A 21496-nucleotide genomic window follows, 5' to 3' on the forward strand; every position below is an offset into this window, starting at 1 on the left:
GAAGAAGCACTATATATGACTATATTAACAATAAAAATAAATTATAATCTGGTTGGATAAGGTAAACTATGTGGTTAGGAGAAATTCACATTTATCCTGCGTCTTTCTTTTTATTAATGATATTAGTTTTGGTTTGACGTTTGAATCCCGTTGTTTATTCCAAGTGCAAACTTCATGCACCTTTTGTGGTAGTAAAACAATGATAGTTGGGGCGATTTTACCCCATTGTAAAATCCCACGTCCGTAAAAGTTTGCATTCGGGAACGAAACTTTGAAAATCGTATCGTTCAATCTTCGAGTGGCGATCGCAGCGGGGGGTGGCTCTTCGCTCTTCGCTCAAAGGGTTGTTTGGCGTGCTGGAGGTTGAAGTTTAAAATTTTCAACTTTTAATTGTTGCATAATTAATGTTTCGTATTTTGCGTGCGGTTAAAATACTATACAACACGACAACCTGGCGCGCAACGTTTAAAAGCCCAAAGTTTGTCCCTAATGGCGTTTTAAGGGTTGTCAGACGCAAAGGGCGAAATAAACTGACTTGACTTTTCTAGTTTTGACGAAAACTGCCAACGCAAATGGACCAAGTTCAAACAGAACGTATTGTATAAAATAAATCTTATTTTATGTAGCGAAACTTTAAATAATGATTTATATGCATATGTAAAACCAATTTTAAATTAACTATGAATACGCATATTTTTAGAAAATCTTTTTTTGCTCCCACACATTTGTGTTTATATATTTCTCAAATTTACAAGAATTACCCCCCCTCCCTCTTTGAGCTCGTAGACCGTATCCGCCTTTTTGATTTAAATACACACTTTATTTTTATGTTTAATGCATAACATTATTTGGCATAAAAATTCGCACTCCTCCTACCTTTTCGTATATGTAGGGATTGGATCCTGAGCATTATGTAGAGGGGTGGGTTGTATTGTATAGTAATATACGCGTGTCTAAAGGCGCGGTCTAGAATACATATTTATCTATAGTACTATTATATTAAGTAATGTTTGTTTTTAAAATGTATGCTATTTTTATTTTATAATAATAATATATGATCATACATTAGTAAACATCAGTTTCGAAATTTAACTTATATATTATTAACATATTTATATCTAACTTTCAAATTTGATCTACTGAAAGTGACTTTTTGGGCTTTGCAAATATATACAAATATATACAAAGTTTATGTGGTTTTAAGTTGTGAATATGCCACTCAATATTTACCGAATTAGATTTATTTATTTGTATCGATAGTTTGTTTGACCCACATTTAATATACCTGATGTTATCACTATATTTTTTTATATAACAGTGGTGTTATTCTAACTTGTTTGTTTTATCGATATTCTAACGTATACATACTTATACACTATTGATGCTATCAGTATATTGTATAGGTGTCAGTATTTTTTTAAGTTTCTCATTTAGTTTCAATCGATTTCGCCGTTTTTCTAAAACGTATTTTTGATCTAATTTGCAAGACGTCATCTTTTACTAATATTTGTAAATATACAAAAGTCACATTTATTTGTAAAAAGAGTGACAAATTGTGCATAAATAACTATAGACTAATCACAGTGTTGTCAGCTTTTGCTGAATTGTTCGACATAATTATCCATAGATACGTTTTCAATCATTTTTCTTGATTTTTATTTTTATCTTAGCTGTACTATTTTTTTTTGTGTATTTTAATACTATGTATATTAATGTAAATATTTAAGATATAAAAAAACATTTGTTAACAACATTTTATGTCAGTTAGTTAATTATTTTAATAAAAAAATCTCGTGTTTATTATTACTTAAGTAGAGTAGCACCAGTTATACTATTTTTTCTAAATTACAAGTCATTCAATAGAAAGCTATAAAAATCATATATAATATACCTTTTTATACTAGTCTTAAAAAATGCATATTATCCAGCAATTAAAAAGCACTTATTTTCATACCAGAGAATAAAAATATCTCTCGAAACCACACTAACTCACTAACCTCGTGTATCGGTGATTACGATAAAAAATAACATTTATCCTAATCACCGAAAATTTAAATACAAGCAAAAAATGACAAAACACTCCAGTACTCGCATGAAATGCACTCAAATTATCACTTAATTGATTGTTTTTTTTTGTTACCTGTATTTTTTCTTTTTAATTCGCTTAAATTGTTGAAAGATTTTTAAATTTCATCTTAAATTATAACCACAAACGTGTTGTTTTATATTTTAATTTTTTTATTAAATTTTAGATAATAACTAATTATAAACATGAAAATGGTTACATATTAGTAACGTATATATTATATACATATAATTAGTATTTCTGTAAAATTATTTATATAATTGAAATAAATGTATTAAAAAAAAAATTTACATTTAAATTAGTTATTGTATATTTGTAGTAAAAACTATAATGAAGTCGAATCACAGAGATATAATACATGTAAATAGTACCAGGTTCAAGTAGGCAGAATCAACAGGTGTACAGGAATAGGGTACAATAGGGATCAGAATGGGAAATTTGCTCAGATAATAAGTTTGGGAGTACTAGAACAATTTAGTTCTTTTAAACCTTTACGTTTCGTTTGATTCGTGCGACAGGTTTAAGAAGTAAACATGAATTAATAATTCGTTAGAATTGACTATTAAACAATCAAGATTGATGTATAATATTTGTTTTATAATTAATATTATTTATAAAAAAAGGTTGCTATAGTTAAGGCCTAGGAACAAAAAAACTAGTTACGTAGATATATAAATAATAATAACAAACTATTTTCCAAAAAATGCTAGTCTAAGCTAACTAGAATAGTAGACTCTAAACACCACAAAAATTAACATTTTTTAAATCATTATATTAAACATATATAAATACAAACATAATTATAGTGTAGAGCTTAAAAGTCAGCGTTTAAAAGCAGTCTCTAAACCTAAAGACAATTCACTACCTTTCAACCTTTAATTGCGATTAACTTGCTTTACAAGTGTTTCGCAATACGAAACTTTTTTAAATCAATTTTGGTTTGATAAAAGAGCTATTATGTCTTTCGAGCTTCCGACCCGGGTACCCTGGTACCCGCGCGTTTTTAAAAGAACCGAATACCCTTTTATTTTTAACGAGTACCCGGTCATTTTTATTGTAATATAATATTTGATTTCTCCATATGAATTATATTCTCACACAATTTTCAAGATACAAAATTTTCCGGCTATTCTTCTATTTTGCAAAACCCATTTAGAGATTAAGTGGATAGTGAGAGAAATGTATCGAAAAGGGACAGGAAATCCCCATTTAACAATCCGAAAGTATTGTTTTACAATGTAAGTTTTATGACACATTTTCTTTTCGGCATCCTCAAACATTTGCTGTTTAATAAAAAAATTGTTTAATAAATTAACAAAAAAAGACGATATTTAAATCTATTATTATTATTTATTGTCAGTGATTTAGGATTGTTAGAGTCTTGTTCGCTCGTTATCTGTCGGTTTATGGTTAGCACCGTTACAATTAGGTAATACATATATAGAAGATTATAAAAAAATTATTCAAAATTTTATGATGCTTCAACTCTCGCGGATTATAAACTTAAGTTTATATTAATCCGCGAGAGTTGACAATAGTCGGCACTTAATCCTTTGACTTATAGTAGAAACACATTTTTAATGTCAATGATATATTTTCTTTAAATAAAATATTAAAAATTATACATTTAAGAAAAAATATTCAAGAACCGGGTAATGAATTTGGCTCAGTATTTGGATGCCTTACATGTCTTGCAATATGAGCAGAAGGTATCGTGATGATTATTCTTGACGGTTGATAGTTTTTATTGCAGTTAAGTTTTTGAAAATAATTGCTCACATAAAGTCTTGTTGGTTGTGGATAATATGCTCCAGCTCATCCTCCAGACCTTTAGGATGACTTACTAAGGAAATTTGAGTTAATTAAGATCAAATTTATTCCTCCCAACACTGCTCCATTACTCCAGCCCATGGATCAGCAGATTATTTTCAATGTCATAAAGCTTTACACAAAATCACTATTACAGTGCTACTTTGAAGTGACCGAAGAAGTAAATCTTACACGCGGAAACTAATAGATCTGCATCGCGAGAAAAAACATGAGGCTACAGAGAGAGGGGTCGGGAAACCATTTACTTTAAATAAGATTAGGGATATTTGTAAAATCTGAGAAAAGCACCGCTTAAGTAAAGCTGTAGCAATCTGAGCCACGAATCTATATTTATAAAATACTTTTTTGAAAAAAATGATTCGGCTGAATTTTACCTAGTTTTTTATCTCTGTGTATAGTTTTGTTTTAATCTCATGATGTTACCAGCTTCAATCTCCGCATGCGAATCGTGCCGAATTTATATTACATTTAAAATTAAAATAAACTTTCCACACCCGTATTCGACCGCATTTTCTTGCACGCATTATTATTATTATAAAGCAACGCGTGTCGCTCGACGATATTCACATGTCAAACACCGTTTTTGATCACGTACACTGAAACGTGCTGTGTCGCGTATCCTGCGCGATTTACACCACGTTTAACTTTTCACGGGTCGGATTAAAAGCTGAGTGGGAATGTTGAAAAAGAGGACGGACGGCACTCTTAGTCGTTAGCCATCTTTGCCAGTCGACCCGTCGTTATTAACTGATTCAATTTGTTCTCGTTTGATTAATCGCATCCTCTATTCGCCTACCGCTTCCTCCTATCCTATCCCGTAAATCACCGATTGGCCGTTTGTAAACATTTGTACGTTAGATAAACGGGGCGCGTCGCATTTCGACGATAATTAGACACAGTCGCTACGTGCTCGTCGTTCATTTGGTCTGTGGTCAAAATTATTTGCATCAAATTTATCGTTTACTGTATGAATGAAGTTTAAATATAATACAGTTATACCATTGAATGTTTGCCTAATCAATAATATATGCTATTCTGGTGGTTTCAAGGTAAAGTTAATGAGTTGATATTCTCTTGGAATGCAATTGGTTGTTGAAGATATTACCCTGTAAAAAGTTTTGGAAATGCTTAAACAAGTGGCGAGATGTCTGGTAAGAATGATGGATGAAGCAATATTTCTTAGCTCGACTTATTAAATTCTGGAGGGTCTATCGTGCGATGTGTGGTCGGGAATTGTCGTGCAAGATAATTGAAAAAATGTAAAGTTATTTGTATAATAAATTATCATTAAATTTGCAACAATTTCAAATCTTGTACTATTTGTGTAATTACTTATAGATACGTGATGCGTTGGTAGTCTTATATGCATAGAATTCAGTTGTCCCCGAAGATCGAATCTAGTTCTGGATTTTGGACTTTGTATCTGGATCAGGGTTGACGTGAAGTGGGAAGCAGCTGTTACTGTCGATGCTCGACGAAACACTGTTTTTTGCGAGTTCAGATGAACCTTTGTGTGTATCAACTAAAAAATATCTGGTGAAAGTTATTGTCATAAGTTTGTTTTCGTGCTTCTATTCACTGGCCAAGAAAAAAAAGATTTTTTTCTTTTCACGGTGAATGTTACCATTTGCCTTTATCCTTTATTTTTCTAGCCGTGACTGAACATATTTCTTGCAGCGTACTAGAAGCAATGGTTGGGTCGTCATGTTATCCAAATATCATTGTGTCATCAGCAAAGGTGGCTACCATAGTATTTTTTATCTTTTAGAGATCTGCATTGTACAGCAGATATAACACAGGCCCATGCACGCTTCCCTGAGGGACGCATGAATTTATAGGAAAAATTGATGTTCTTTCTTCACCGTGCTTTATTGTTGCTGTATGATTTCAGTACCATGAAAAAATTGTGAGGCAGGTTTATTTTTATTTTGTATAATACACTTTCATGCCAAACCTTATCAAAAGTCTGTCTAATATCCCTAAATGCTACAGAACAATATCGTTTTTCTTCCAGATTCTTTGATATTTGGTTAACACTGTGATCCTCCTTGAAAACAAATTAGTGATTGGGGATTATGCTTTATATCTTTAATATTGGTTTCAATCTTTGAAGAAATAGTTTTTCGAATACTTTTGATAAAATTAGGAGTAAACTAATGGGTCTGTAGGACTCTGGTTTGACAGTACCAGTTTTGGAATCATTATAATTTCTGTAACCTTCCCCTGATCAGAGTAGTATGCTACTCTTAATATGGTATTAAATATAAATGTAATGAATTTTATTAATTTTCTGGCAATTCCTTTAGTAATTTTCCTACAATGAGGTCATATCCTGGTGCTTTTTTTTTAGCTTAGATACTTCATTACCTCTGTTTTTAGAACTCATATTTGATGTATTTTTTATTTCATGCTCGTGAGATTCTTTCTCTTCTTTTATGTATTTTAAATCTGTTGTGTGGTGAATACCACGTTAAAGTACTTTAAACGTTTCTTTCGTTTTCTGTTGATAGAAGTGGAATTCAGTGTTTTTTGTTTCAATTTATTAATAAATGTTCTCATTTTTTGATTGAGTTTTAACTTCAGAGATGCCAATGATTTTTATATCATATTTATTTTTGACATGTGCCTAAAAATTTAGTTAACGGTTTTATGTTTTTTACGGCGGTAGTTTTGTTATTTTTGTTGTGAACATATTTGGTAGTTCTTTTTCTTGTTCTTCAGTCAGTGCTTTAAATCTGTTGTTTGAAGGAGCATCTAAGGGATTTTTCGCTTGGATTCAAATATAACGATGAATTAATGGCTTCTAGAAAAATTCGTATTGACATTAAAAACTTTCAAAAGATTTCTAAAAACTAACCAAAATCATATAGTAAGTTATATTAGTCTGATTTAAAAATATTTAATAATATTTAAATACGAATTAATAACAAAATCATAGTTGGGATTCCATTCGAAACCTTTCCATCTTTCCTCCTTTAATTGACGATAGGCTTACCCTATTTTATATTTACTTTTACACAAATTCTGTTTTTTATTTTTTTAATTAGCGCAAATGAAACCCCGCGACTGTTAAGCGCGCATTTTAAGAACATGTTCCAACTCTTGAATCTTTGGTTTTTTTCGCAAAATTCGCAAGTAACATTTAACAATATTTAACAACATAAACTTAGCAACATGTATAAAATAAGCCGACTTAATAATATTTAAAGATACTAAACATGACAATTAGGTACAGTTGTAATTTGATTGTAATATAATTAAAAAACAATTTAAAATCAAACATCCAAAATCTTTCAGTTACAAATTTATACAAAACATAAATGGATGTAAATATTGTATACCCTGAAAAGGATAATGATATAATTAAATATTTAATATATAAAAACAACAATTGCCAGGGTATTCGAATGCTTAGATTTTGCTAATAAATAAACATGGAGCGGTACTCGGATTATTTTTCGGTTTTTTCATTACCAATTAATTAAATTATTAATAATATTGATACCTGTAATTGACTGTTTTTTCTCGCGGTAATACCGAGGGTAACTAGAAACTTCACATTTATTGTATATAACCTAAAATTTCCGGTTCATTCTTGTCTAAGCAACTTGTAATTCATTAGACTATTACTATAGCATAAACAGATAATTACTTTCCTTTGGTGAAGTTCTGATTTTACAGCAGTGATAATGGTAGTTCAACTTGTCCAAAAATACTTTTTTGGAAAAGCTGATAGCTCATCAGTCCTGTTATTTTTTCTAATAACGCATTATATTAATGTTGATAATTTTAATGTATTAGTTTCAATAATTAAATATTGCTATAATTTTTATATAACTTAGAATTAGCAGCACCATCTCGTTTACTATGACAAACGACATGATTTAGTCGATAAGCGACCGAACATGATTCCTTTCTATATTAAAAATAAATAAAAAACATTAAAATATGTGTGTAACAATGTATAATTTACATATATTTGTGTGTACATATACATATATTAATTATATAAAATTACAGCACCAAAACAGTATTATTATGAAATTAATTTTTGAGACTGTTTATTTAAGGTGAATAATGTTTTATGAATTACTTTGCATATTTTACTTGAGAAATTGACGGTAAAAAAAATAGCATATTATTAACTATTTAAAAGATGTTATACTTCTTTACATATTAGACAAATCCTAACAACTTAGAGTGTAGTATAATAGTTATTGCTACAAGGCAATTTTCAAATTGTTTCGTAGTTGTTCTGCATATGAAGTGCTTTGCAAAGGACCTACGCTGGTAGCTTTGTTGTGGAAATACTGCTTCATTGTGGCTTAGAATTAGTTCTAGTTTTACAAAACATGTTGCTGAAGTCTTGGTCTGCTCCATTACACGACATCATTTGTTCCTATCCTCTATCAGTCTTCCCAAACCAAACACCTTCAACAATATTCACAAATATTTGTTATCAGAGGTGCGTACACACGTTTAACAAATACGCTAACGCCCAACGCTGAGCCCTTTGTTTGATGGAGCAGATTATTTGCTACAAACACTAATAGTATATGTGCGAAGGAGATGGGGTGCATCTAAATAAGGGGATTACCATTCGACGTTTGCGCATTTGTCAAGCCAGAGGACATTTTTCTTATAGAATGAATGGTATTGATTGTCTGAACAATGAAGAGTAATTTCTAAATAGGATTTGATGAAATTTTATTTATTATATATAGTTAAATTTCATCGTTGCAGCATTGAATTATATAGTTCAACGTGATTAAACATTCATTATGAATAAAGCTAATATTAATAAACGGCTCTTTGATAAATTATTGTGAGGTAGTTTTGGTTTCAAGCGCAATATATTTTATACATTTGCATGGATATTTTTTATTTTGTTCCTACATACAGATATAAAAATAAAATCGCTGCGCTTATCGTAAATCGTCAGTAGAAACGTGGAGTGTGACGCATTTTTGGGATTAACGGGATAATTTTCAGAAGCTCGTTGACGCGTTCAGATTATCTGGAAATTTTATTTATTTAATCATCAGTAAATCACTAAAATATATGATATATTGAAGCTTAGGCATATATAGGCGAATTTAATTATTTTAAAACGATGGTTATTACTAAATAAAATATATTAAGTTTTTAGGTTATTAAATAAATAAGACTCTTAGGTTTAATTATTGCATAAATAGACTATATAAATAAACGTAAAATTTAATGTGAAATTCTAATTTTAAATATATTTATTATGGGTAGGTTTATTGAATAATAAGCAACGCCCACAGCATATGGGTCATATGTTGGTTATGGGTATTTGTAAGGGGTGTAACTCTCCCTCGGGTCTTAGCATTCAAGGTGATTATGGCATAAAATATAATTTATACATGAGTATATAAATATATTAATAATTTTAATATTATATATATTATACAATTTATCAAATATTTATTAATAATACAAACATATGTACTAACATCATGGGTGGTTATTTGTATATATTTTTTACTGAAGCAATCCATTCTGTCACGTGGAAAAGTGAAAAGTGACGTGCTCGCTTAATACGCACAGTGATAGACAAATTGACGTTTATTTTGCTATGCGTAACAGTAACGTAAATATTGGCATACATTTGCACAGATTTTGTCAAAATATTTTTTCAAGGTGTGTAATAAAATATAATTTTATTTTATACCTTAATTTTATATTTGTACAGATCGTTATGCTGTAGATTTAAATATAATGTAGGAAGATACGTAGATCTTTTTTAAAATTATGACGTAATAAATTCAATAACAAACACATAATTTGTACTATTTTTATTAAAAATTGACTTATTAAATCTAATAAATATTTGCGTCCGTTCTCCAGTTGATTGGAAAATCTCAATTAGTTTTTTTTAATGAAGAAACCTTCTGGTTGTTCGTGATCTGTGATCTGTAATCAGTGTCATAATCTTAATTGGATCGTCATCAATATTATACTCATTGTATCTTCACTAGAAAGAGGCGTTCTAATAAATTGTCTTCATATTGCAAATACATTTTTTGGAGCAATTCTAAAAATGATTTTCATTGGCAAGATAGTCAGATTTTTGTAAAAAATGAGCTGCTTATTTCTTCTTTCTTGTCTTTACGTTTAAGCATAACAAAAGTTCGATATCAAATTCACTTTTTACGTATTTTTGGAAGTCTGCATTTTTTTGCGCCTTCCTAAGCAATTTTTTGAGTATCCGTAAGAGCATTATAGAAGCATTCTTTTAAACTAACTACCATTTTAAGGATTATCATTTTCGCCGTCACTTTCTTTATAGTTTTATTATCTTCGATGGAATAATCAGTTATCATCAATTTACCATTGATATTATTTCTTGTATAACAATTCTATTACAGTTAGATGTACTGTATGATTTATGCAAATTTCATTATCAACTAGACTTTCATGCCTAAATTTTCCTAGAAAAAAAATTTATATGATACTAATTCGCTTTCAAAAACAGTTCCAAATTCACTCAAACGACTTTCAATAATTTTTAGAATTTCCGGGGAAGGCGAAAAATATTTAGTTGTTGAGCCAAAAATCCATTAGAATTTCTGATAACGTAAAAACGCATTTGCCTGCGTGTCATAAAAACTAATGTAATTTTTGTTTATTGCGCTTTTAACGCGTTTGTGAATCCAAAATATGTACATATAATATATTTGTATATGTGGTATATTAAAGCAAAATAATTAAGTATTTATAAATGAGTAGTAGAAAATTTATTATTTTTGTATATATGTATATAAAAATTTGTGACACGATTTTTTTAACATATGGATCTATTTATATACTTATTCTCAATAAAAATAAGTTAAACTTATTTGTATTAAAATAAATATGAAACATTAAATATAGCAAATATTATTAAATATCTACGTTTACATTGAAAACGTACGCTCGTTAATGCAATTAGTTATGGATATAATCCTGCTGAAGGCAGTACTAATTGTGCTTAATTAAGTTATATAGTATCGAGGATATCTAAGATAAAATAGAACCCAGCATATCCACCGATATCCTGTTACTAATAAATGGAGCAACGCATATTTTGAAGTGTTTTTATGATACATTTTCTATAATTTATTTCCTTATGTGTGTGTAATTGTATTCATCAAATTTATTAAAAAAAATCCTGGAAAATCCCGCAGGGGATTGCTTTTTTGCAGATAAAAAAGTACAGAAGGCTTCCTACGGAAGTATTAAACGTGAGTCAACACACTACGGATGATAGATCAAGGGTCCAAATTCTCGAGAGTATAAATTGAAATCGAATTTGTTTGCAATATATTCGGAGGCGTAATTTTGAAATTTGAGCAAATCGCAGAATGTTTGCTTATGTGTGTACAACTTCAAAGGATATGTATTAAATATTTTATGTTCTGATTAATATGTATTAAAAATGATTTTATCAATATCTATAGTAGGGCTTCATTAACTAACTTTGAAGTTTTCTCGTTATTAAAACAGTATAAACTTTTATAAAATATACGCTTATAACACACAAGCTAAAATCAGACATTGAATATAATAATATTATATTCATTGTATATTACTCGTCTAGGGTTTTATACTATATGCTTTGATATTTTATTTAAATTAAAGAATTTCAACGTCTTTAAATCTTTATCACTTATAAAAATATAGTTCAATTTATTTCATTAAATATTGTCTATTTTAAGTTCAAAGAAGCTATTTTTAAAAACGTAATTTTGTGAATAAATTTGATCCAAAATATATTTTTAGCGAGTACTATTAAATGTACTATTGCATTAAGTTGTATAGTAACTATATTTTTTATTATTAAATTTCCGCAACTATTATATATATCTAAAGAACATTATTAAAAAATAACTGAATACAATTCCATTAATGTACACACTAACACAGAATTTGGAGCTTTCTAAACTATTTTATTCATTAGCTTACTATATAATAAACACAGATTTTCAAAGGTAAATCTACCTAGATATATACGTAATTTATATAAAGTTATCTAATTGAGGTTATTATAAATAAAGTTATCTAATTGTGGTAAAGTCAACACAATATATTTAGATTAAATAAAGCGTTCAACAAAACTTCCCTTAAAAGTTTACCTTCAAAGCTAAAAGTTCCGAGTGTTTCCGATAGTATAATAAATTGCTTTGATTGTTATATTTTTAGTAGAAAATTATATGTTAAAATTAGAAAACAATAATCTAGTTATTTTTCTGATACTAGTAGCGTGATACAAGGTTGCATCTATTGAATAAAATAATTTGCTTTGTAAAAATGCTGCTTCTTTTGTGATTTTTTTTTGTGAATTCGACGAATATATGGAATAAAATAATGTCTGTATTAAAAATAATTTGAAAAATCATATAGATACAATGGTCCTTAAGAGCAAATGCCAATGAATTGGATCAACAAATAGCATTAATATTAATAGATTCAGAAAAAGTGTTAAAATTCAAAGCATATTGAAACAAATACATTTTAAATTTTTGTGGACACTATCTGCATGGGATTTAATATTGCAAGAAGTTGATAAAGTAAGCAAAGCTTTGCAGTAAAAAACGACCACTATAATTAAAGCTTGACGTTTAATACAATAATTATTTAATTCCTTGCAGTAAATAAAATAAACTATATTAGAAAATACTTTTTATAATAGTGTGAAATTGGCTTCAGGAATGGAATTGTAGTTGGAAGATTATTATAATTTTTGTATGATTTAATACCTTTAGCCCATTTATCCCCAGTGTACCCTATATATCATATTTTAAATTACATTTTATTTCATCCGTCGCGCGTCGCAGGGGCAATTTCCGCGTGCAGTTTACATTTCGGCATAGCGTCTCACCGGGACCGGTCGATTACGGCAATTTGGTACACCCATTCCCGGTGGGATGGTTGTACCCCGCGTTCTCCGTAGAAGCCTTATCTCTAATGCGGTTGTGATGATGATGTGCAGGAAGTTCCGGCAACCCAGACGCCAAGAGGCTGTACGACGACCTGCTCAGCAACTACAACAAACTGGTGCGTCCGGTCGTCAACGTCACCGATGCTCTAACAGTCAAGATTAAGCTCAAGCTGTCGCAGCTTATCGACGTGGTGAGTGCTTTATGAACCTTATATAAAATATTATATCTATGTAAACACATATGTTGGTGTTTTTGGCCGCTTGTCGCTTTATGACGGCAATTATTGCGGCGCACATTGCGGCCAAATAAATCACTACATTTTTTAACGTTATAATTCCTTTCTCTTTATTGGTCGTATATTATATATCTTATGTTCTCTAATAAAATCGATTATTAGGTAGTGCTTGAATTATAATTCTGGGCTGATCTAGTTTTAATTTTTAAAACATCTACAAAAAACGGAAGTTTTTGTGGATATTTAATTAGTCATATTATATTTATAGGAACTTGTTACGTGAGGTTACAAGCTTTTATATAAAATCTGAGATTTTCTAGTACTCTTAGAGACATTTTACTATATAGGAATCTATGCCGCATAGTGCGGCGGGTAAATTCTGTAACGACGCAAACACTCGTTGTGCATAGTCGTCGCGACAGTCACGTTTTCGAGGAAGTGGGTTACCCTTGTGTTGATTTTTTAATTGAATGGAGTCCATCCAAGAACGTGATTTATAAATGGTTTAGTTTTTAGCTTTGTTTTATGTAGCAATCTTTATTAATCAAATTACTGAACACTTGTTCTTGCAGGCTTAAAAAAATATTGTATATAAATATATGAAATATAGGCAATGTTAAAAATGATAATATTTAAGGCATACCTAATGAGCTAATGAAAATATCAGAAAATTAAATTTTTAAATAACGATTGTAAAATAAACAAGTCTCTTTTACTGCGCAGACTACATTGGCCCATTCTGTATGCTGAATAAAAAATTATATATTCAGATTTAATACATCACATTTTTCTATTTATTTTACGGTACAATTGCATCATGAATTTTTGAGCATGAATAAATTTATATGCCTTAAATAATATATTTTTTAAAAATTCATCGATAAAATAATACTAATTGATATAAATAAATATACACTGGCCGACTATATTAAACTTAGATTAGTATTACATGAAAATAAATTTTCTGTTCTGATTTAAAATTTTACCTTTAAAATCCCCAAAAATTTTATTTTTCATGCTAAAAATTATTTATTTGATACAAAATTTTCAGTCATTAATTATTTAAAAATTTCCTTAGTCGTCTCAAAACTGGATTCCTGACTGCTTCTGAGATGGACCTTATCTGAAGTGAAAAGCCGCCATTTTTCAGTGGTCTCTCACTTGTTATCGAGTCAGATATTGAACGACTCCAGGAACCTAAACCGTTAACGTTATCTATAAATCATGATCCCGAAAATTACGAGATAATTTATTTGCCAAGAATAATCAAGTAGATTTTTGTACAAAACTTGTCACGCTAGAATATTAATCGTGCATCGGTCATAAAATTATCATTTACATTAAGATTCCAACTTAAGTCTCGGAATCATGCTCTGAAAAATAGGTTGAAAGACAATTTACTAATGTCTATAAAGTAAGATAATTTTTTTGATAATTCATAGTAAATAAAATGAGAAAATTCGTGGTAATATTTAAAAGATTAATTTCTAAAAATTATGCTTATCTACAAAAATGTGTTTGAAAGCATCACTATTTTTTATTATTATAAAAAATGGCACTAATTTCGTTAAAATAAAAAGCATTGCTTAAACATATTGAATAGTATTAATGCCATCTGTTACTCTTTTAGTTGTCTCAAATATTTATACTGCTAAAACAAAACCAAAAACTTTAATTTACTTTAAAATTACATAGAAACCTGTTTAAAAAAACGGTTAATCCGTTGTCGTCTCTTTTTTTCAAGTTTAAGCTTATTTTATTTCGAGGAGTTTACTCGTACTACTGCTGTGGTATCAGCTTTAAAGTATGTAGGCAAGGTGTGTTGGGACAACCCTATTTGAAAATACACCCCAGAAGCATTGCCACTTGACACGATCAAATACCTTTGTACGGCCTACAAAGCAAAAAACTGCTGGATTCTTGAAATCTCGACATTTTACAATTATTTGGCGAATGTTGAGTATTTGCTCTCTTGTCTTTTTTTTCATTTAATAAATGCGGTTTGTTTTTTTTTTGATTTGGAAACCTATTTAATTATTCAATCGTTATTTTATTTGTGTGAGATATAAGCACAAATGTTCAATAATTTGGGCACTTTTTATGCAAGGGAATAAATATGGATTTCACCCAGTCTTGAGACCATAACCCACTTTTTCATATTTTGTTGCATATACCACACATTATGGCACTACCCTTATTTCCAAGTTCATAAATCATTTTCGCTGATACTTAATCGCTACCTGTGGATTTGCTCATCTTAATTATTTTAATAGCTTTATAAATCTCTGCAGGTAAGATATCTGAGAGTGTTTGATTCTTTGGATATGTCTGCTTTATATAATTCTGAGCAATGTTCTATATATATTTGAAAATTTTTATCGAGATGCATTATGGGGTTTCTTGAGCTGTGCCATTCGCTTATATTTTGGCGCAGATATCATTTATGTATTTGTTCTTGTCATGTCTACAGTTTTTTTGATTGTTTGAGTTGTTTTCTTTTTTTTGATCAGTGATTTATCTTTAAGGGCTTATAAATTATTTATTAATATTGCCCTGCATTAAAATTATGTAAAATGAAGATTTACTAGACAAAAAATTCCACATTCAACACAAAATATTTATTTTCTTATACTTAATAACCAGACTTTAATGATGGTGTTTTTAGACTTTCGCTAAATGAAGAATAAAAAATATCTGGTATAAAGATATTTCAATGACCTTTTCTTAACCTCTTTAATTAAGAGGGAGTATTTGTTTATTTCTGTATTTTAAATTATACATTCAGAAATGGCGTAAAAATTCATTCTTATTGCGGTTTAACCAGGGGCGTATATTCAGGGTGTGCTAGGTGTGCGGCGCACACCCGCAAAACCATCTAAAATATAAATTTAGAAAACTTAGGGCATAAAGCGACATCATTTTGCATACAGTAGTATGCAAAATTATAAAATTTTAATATGCAGTGTATAGTATTCATTGGTATTTGTCATTCGCTCTGAAAGTTTCCGCGCGACCGACACGCTATGTATTACACATGTGGCGCGCCGGCCTTGAGTGCGGCGGCTGACTAAAGTAAATTGTTCCGAGATTTAACGGCTGAAGTCGATCTGTCGGCTGGCAGCGCTCAGTAGTAAAATTGGTCTCGAATTTGGTGCGCGTACTTCAAAAACTCTTGCGTCCGTCGCTGCTTTTTTATTACATTATATCACAATAACAGGTCACTCATTTTTTATATTTTGGCGTAAAATAGTTTAGTATCTTATTTACATATGATCAATATTTAATTTTCTATTCTAGATTATATTTTTTTATTTACCCCAATAATGATGAAGAATACTGTTGAAGATATTTTGAATAATCCATTTTCAAAAAGAAGTTATGAAATTAAATTGAAGATCATCAAAATTGGCAAACCACGTCCACCTCTTCCCAATTTATTTATGGTTTGCAAGCCAAAGTACTCGAAGTTTATCCACTGGCCATTTTTACACACTGCTATGCTCATATGTTGAATTTAACATTACAACAAGGTCTTTCCAATATAAAAGTGTGCAAATCATTCTTTCAAACTTTAAATGGATTGTCTGCATTCTTTTCGAAATCTTCCAAACGAATAAATGCTTTACAAGAGTTTGTAGCTAGAAGACTTCCTTCTGTTACACCTACAAGATGGAATAACACATCACGGTTAAGTAACACAGTGCAAAAATACAGAAATGAATTTACGGACTTTCTTCGAGACGTCGTGAAAAATTGTGAACTATGAGACCCCGACACTGTAATAAAAGCACGAGGTTTTCTTAGCTTTTTGGAAGATTTGGAAACAAGAAAACTTCTCCACATATTTTCAAACCTTTTTGGAAAAACTGATGTGTTATACAACATTTTACAATCCAAATCTTTTGACATATTATATTGCTGTAAGAAAGTTACCGAAATTTTGCAACAACTCAGACATGAACAGGAAAATAATTATGAAACATTATGGGATTATTATGTAACGGAAGAAAATTATCCAAGACTGAGTAATGATTTGCTTGTTGAAGAAAAGCACGCGTTTTGCCAACTATTTAATACAATAGTTGATAATATATGTAAGCAAATTGAAAACCGTTTTTCTTCAATGTCCAAATTGGAATATTTTCACCTTCTGGAGAAAGAAAAATATGAGCAATATTAAGGAAAATTTCCAAATGAATTACTTACCAAACTACAACAATTCTATGGAACATTATTTGATTATATAAGTTTAAAAAATGAGCTTGTTGTTCTTTATCATTTGCCTGAATTTGCAGAGAAATCTGTTCATGAGCTTGTACAATTTATGAACACAAATAATCTTGAGTCAGGTTTTCAGGAAATAGATAAATTAGGCAAACTAATATTAACTCTTCCAAGCAGTACTGCTTCAGCAGAACGTTCATTTTCTGCTCTGAAACGAATTAATAATTGTTATCGAAGTACCCAAGGCCAAGAAAGCCATGTGGCCTTAGCTTGATTTCAAAAGAAAAAGGGATCCTTATGTATATTAAAAAGAAGAGCACTTTTTATGACAGCGTGATAGAAAAATTTATGATCAAAGAAAGAAGATTAGATTTTATATATAAATAATTATAATTTTATGTTTATTGGAAATTTGATACTTTTATATAATAATATTTTAGATTAGGTTTGATGTTTATTTATTTATTTATATATGGGATAAAGCTGTAAGGCAGTTTAGGCATGCCAAAACCTCGGCTAATAAAAATGAAAAAATGTACTTTTTTTTTTTTTTTTTTTTATAGCACACCCAATATTAGCACCCACCGTACGCCACTGGGTTTAACATGACCAAACATTCTTTCGAAATGGCCAGATGATCGCATCTGGCAGAAAGCTTCTGCATTCCCAAATATGTATGTAAAATGTTGAGTACCCATTCGGTTGAAATTCCCATAGTCTCAGATATTTTGCGCTTAGTCACTCGTTGATTGTTGATCATTTCATAGATTTTATCGACTATTTTTGGTATGGTGACCTCATTTGGAGATTCTGGACGCTCATCATCAGCGTTTAAATTCAGCAGTCCAATATTTTATTGTTGATATCGAAGGCGCAGAGTCCACATAAACATCGTTTAATTCGGTGTTGATCCTATCGTTTGTATTCTTTTACAAAAACAGGTATCTAATTCGATTTTATTCATTTTTGTAAAAATTCAAAAGTTGTTCGTTTTCAATGAAAGTTGAACATAAATTAGATGACGCAGCAGGCTGACAATTGACGAGTAGACATGTAAAGGTTGCTATTTACAAATAAAAGCATTTTGGTGATACTGATAGCGACATCTCTTGCCTATATTATATGCGATATTATAGTAAAAAGTATAATCCACGCTTGTTATTCGCATATCAAAAATATATACATTTAATTTAAATAATTAATCTAAAAGTGTTGACATACATATGATTGACATTTAATTACTTTAACGCTAAAATACGTTTAGTTTGATTAGTAAAATAAAAAATCTAAATGTGTGTATATATATAATATAATACATAGCACGTTTTTGGTTATTAATTTTATTTGTTTACGCGTTGATTACACATTAAATTAATTACAACCCGTCGACGTATACATATATATATAGTCTTCGAGCTGACACCGAGACGACGACGGTCTGATGTCGATTAGGATCAGTCAATTTAGCGAGATCGTTTATTTCGATATACAGAGACCGAGAGATCAAGCGCTTCTTCAATTAAAATGAATAATGGCTTCGTAATGACCCGGCGAGGCAATTTTCGCCCTGAGGGACCCTTTCAAAATGCGAAATTAGATCAACACTAGTGATTTTTTCTTTTCGTATACCCGTGTGGAGGAGCGGCGATTAAGCTAATAACAATTTTCGTTACGATCGAAGCTCTTTCCGGACGCCCCCTACGATCGGAAGCTTTATGCTTACGCATATAAAATGCCTTTGTGGATTATTTATTTGAATAGCGTATATATTTAATCTTTCATTGTTAAAGATCGTCTCACTGATAATGGTAAAAGTGTAGCGTTTAATACGATTAGTTGAAAAGGCATTGCTCACGAAATATGTGATTGATCTCGACGATCATTGAAAGGAGAGAATGTTTATTAATTTCATTTCAAGTGGCTTCAATTGCTAATGTAAATGATAAAATAATTAATTTGAATTGAATAAAATATATGGTTGTCTTAGGGGCAATGTTATGTCTTGATGTCACTAGCAGAGCATCTAAAACATATGTTCCTTAATAGTTTTAACATGATACATATTCAGATATATAAATAATTATGTAGCGCTTTTATTACACAAAATCCAGGTATATTTTGACGTTGTTGACCATTCGTACTTAATGTGTGCTAAACGGCATAACACATGTAAAAAGCGCTGCGTCGGTGTTAACGTCACATCCATACAAAATAACAGTATAGTACCATAAAAATGTAAACACACTCCACATAATCGAGTTTATGTAAAGGCGTGATAACGCTGAAGCCGTTGTTTCGACCGCGATACTTTCAGAATCATCGCAGAGTGCGAAAAATGCTCAAAATGAAACGTTTGACACGGCTCATTTTTTCATCTCCGTTCTATATCGTATGTACATCCGAGCGGGAATGTGTTTTCGCGAGTTGACATCAAAGACACGCGATACGTGTTGACACGTGTGATATAAACACACACACACACACCGACACAAGTCTTACAAATCACTTTGTACGTTTTATAAGCGGCAAAAAGCGCTTTTTTCGCTCAGGATTGGCTCCGGCGACGCTTAATTTATCACGAGATTCGACGTACCTATGTATGCGTGTAATACACAAGTAGGTACAGGAGGAAATGAAATATTGTTTCTGAACGTGAAAAAGCTTCTGCGCGGGTGGAATGTGTGCGGTTCGGCGCCAAATTCCGGGAAAAAGTATTTTCTTTGATGGAAAATCGCCGACGTTATGATGTGCTGCCTCAGATTTAGATGTTTTGGGCGCAAAGCGAGCTGAACGCTTTCACTATAAGAAATTGGCATGTTCTCTGATGTGTGTGTTTGTGCGTAAAATTCGATTATTCGATACAATCTTAGGAGTGGTGTAAATGGTAGCATGTTTGTGTTTTAGAGTATTAATTTCCTTGTATAAAAATTAGACAACCTATATTTTAGGTAAAATTTATTTATAAATGCTACTTAGTTCCAGCTTTAATAATCTAATATAAAAAAAATATTGTCACTGATACTGCATAATAGTAACTACAGGCGGCCCTAGACTTTCGCACATAATTGGTTCCTGAAAATGTGTGCGAATGTTGAATGTACGAAAGTCGAGGGAAGTAAAAAAAATGAAATTGTGTGTATTTTAAAATATTTATTTATCAATTAAATATAAGATGTTTAAGAAGCGTTTAAGAAACACGTTTAAGTGGGGTTTGCGGGTGTTTTCTTCGAAAAGTTATCAAGAGTTTTCCACTATTCTTTTTCTTTTCTTCATATAGTATTTTATAACATGCTATGTTTTTATTGATCGCCCCACGCACTTGAGATATGCGTTCTCCATTGGGATCACAATCTTCCATAATATTTAAAAATTTGTCAAGGTGCGTGAAGGCTTCATTCATATTTTTCATTGTTAAAGAGTTTTCCAAAATAAACCTGTCTCATCTACATTAAATATTTAGCTAGAGGAATATTCTACATCTTCAATAATTTTGGATAATTAGTAAATAAATTCTTTTGCAGCATCTTTAACCGCATCAGCCGATTCTCTAGTAAATTTAATATTATGAAAAGAATACCCCTATTTTAAAATCGTAAAACCAACCTTAATTGCTTGAAAAACCGTGTTAAAATATTTTTTTAATCTATCCTTCCAATCTTTGTGCAAACTAAGAGCTTTTGCTTGAATAATTGAAATACTCAGAGGGACATCTTTTTGATGTTGGTCATCGATCTACGATGATAAAGATTTTCCATTTCATCCATGTTTTTTTTTTGGAAACATATCATTAAAGATTGTGGAAATATATCTTTATTTTTCACAATTTTGAACGTATTCTTTAATTATATTTTTATTTTGCAAAATTGAACATATCGTAGACCTGTTTGTATCATACGAACGTCCGATTAAAGCAAAAGATTCACCGCTATCAGAACGTTTTTTTAAAAAAAATTAAATTAAAAAATATATTTTTTTTAAATGTGCGAAATAGCGAATTGTGCGAAAGTCGAACGTTCAAAAGTCGAGGGCCGCCTGTAATTAGAAGTCCATTTTTTCTTCCATTATTAGTTTTACAAATAAAGATAAATTGGTACTATAGGTTTTTGTTCCAGTAAAAAAAATTGCATAAGTCAATCAATACCTTAATTTGAGCGATTATATTTATAATATGACTAA

At 30.3% G+C, this 21496-nt stretch overlaps 1 protein-coding gene across 1 annotated transcript in view; it reads left to right on the forward strand.

The window, feature by feature from the left end:
• LOC148226470 (acetylcholine receptor subunit alpha-like) overlaps nt 1–21496 on the forward strand; it is a 191253-nt gene that overhangs the window by 38618 nt on the left and 131139 nt on the right. Inside the window, exon 3 of the mRNA XM_088204549.1 lies at nt 12912–13051. Coding sequence (XP_088060675.1) covers nt 12912–13051 — 140 coding nt within the window. The remainder of the gene's footprint in view (nt 1–12911; nt 13052–21496) is intronic.

Source organism: Plectrocnemia conspersa, unplaced genomic scaffold (assembly GCF_051122295.1).
Source record: "Plectrocnemia conspersa isolate PC_06_02 unplaced genomic scaffold, ASM5112229v1 ptg000014l, whole genome shotgun sequence".
NCBI lineage: Eukaryota > Metazoa > Arthropoda > Insecta > Trichoptera > Polycentropodidae > Plectrocnemia > Plectrocnemia conspersa.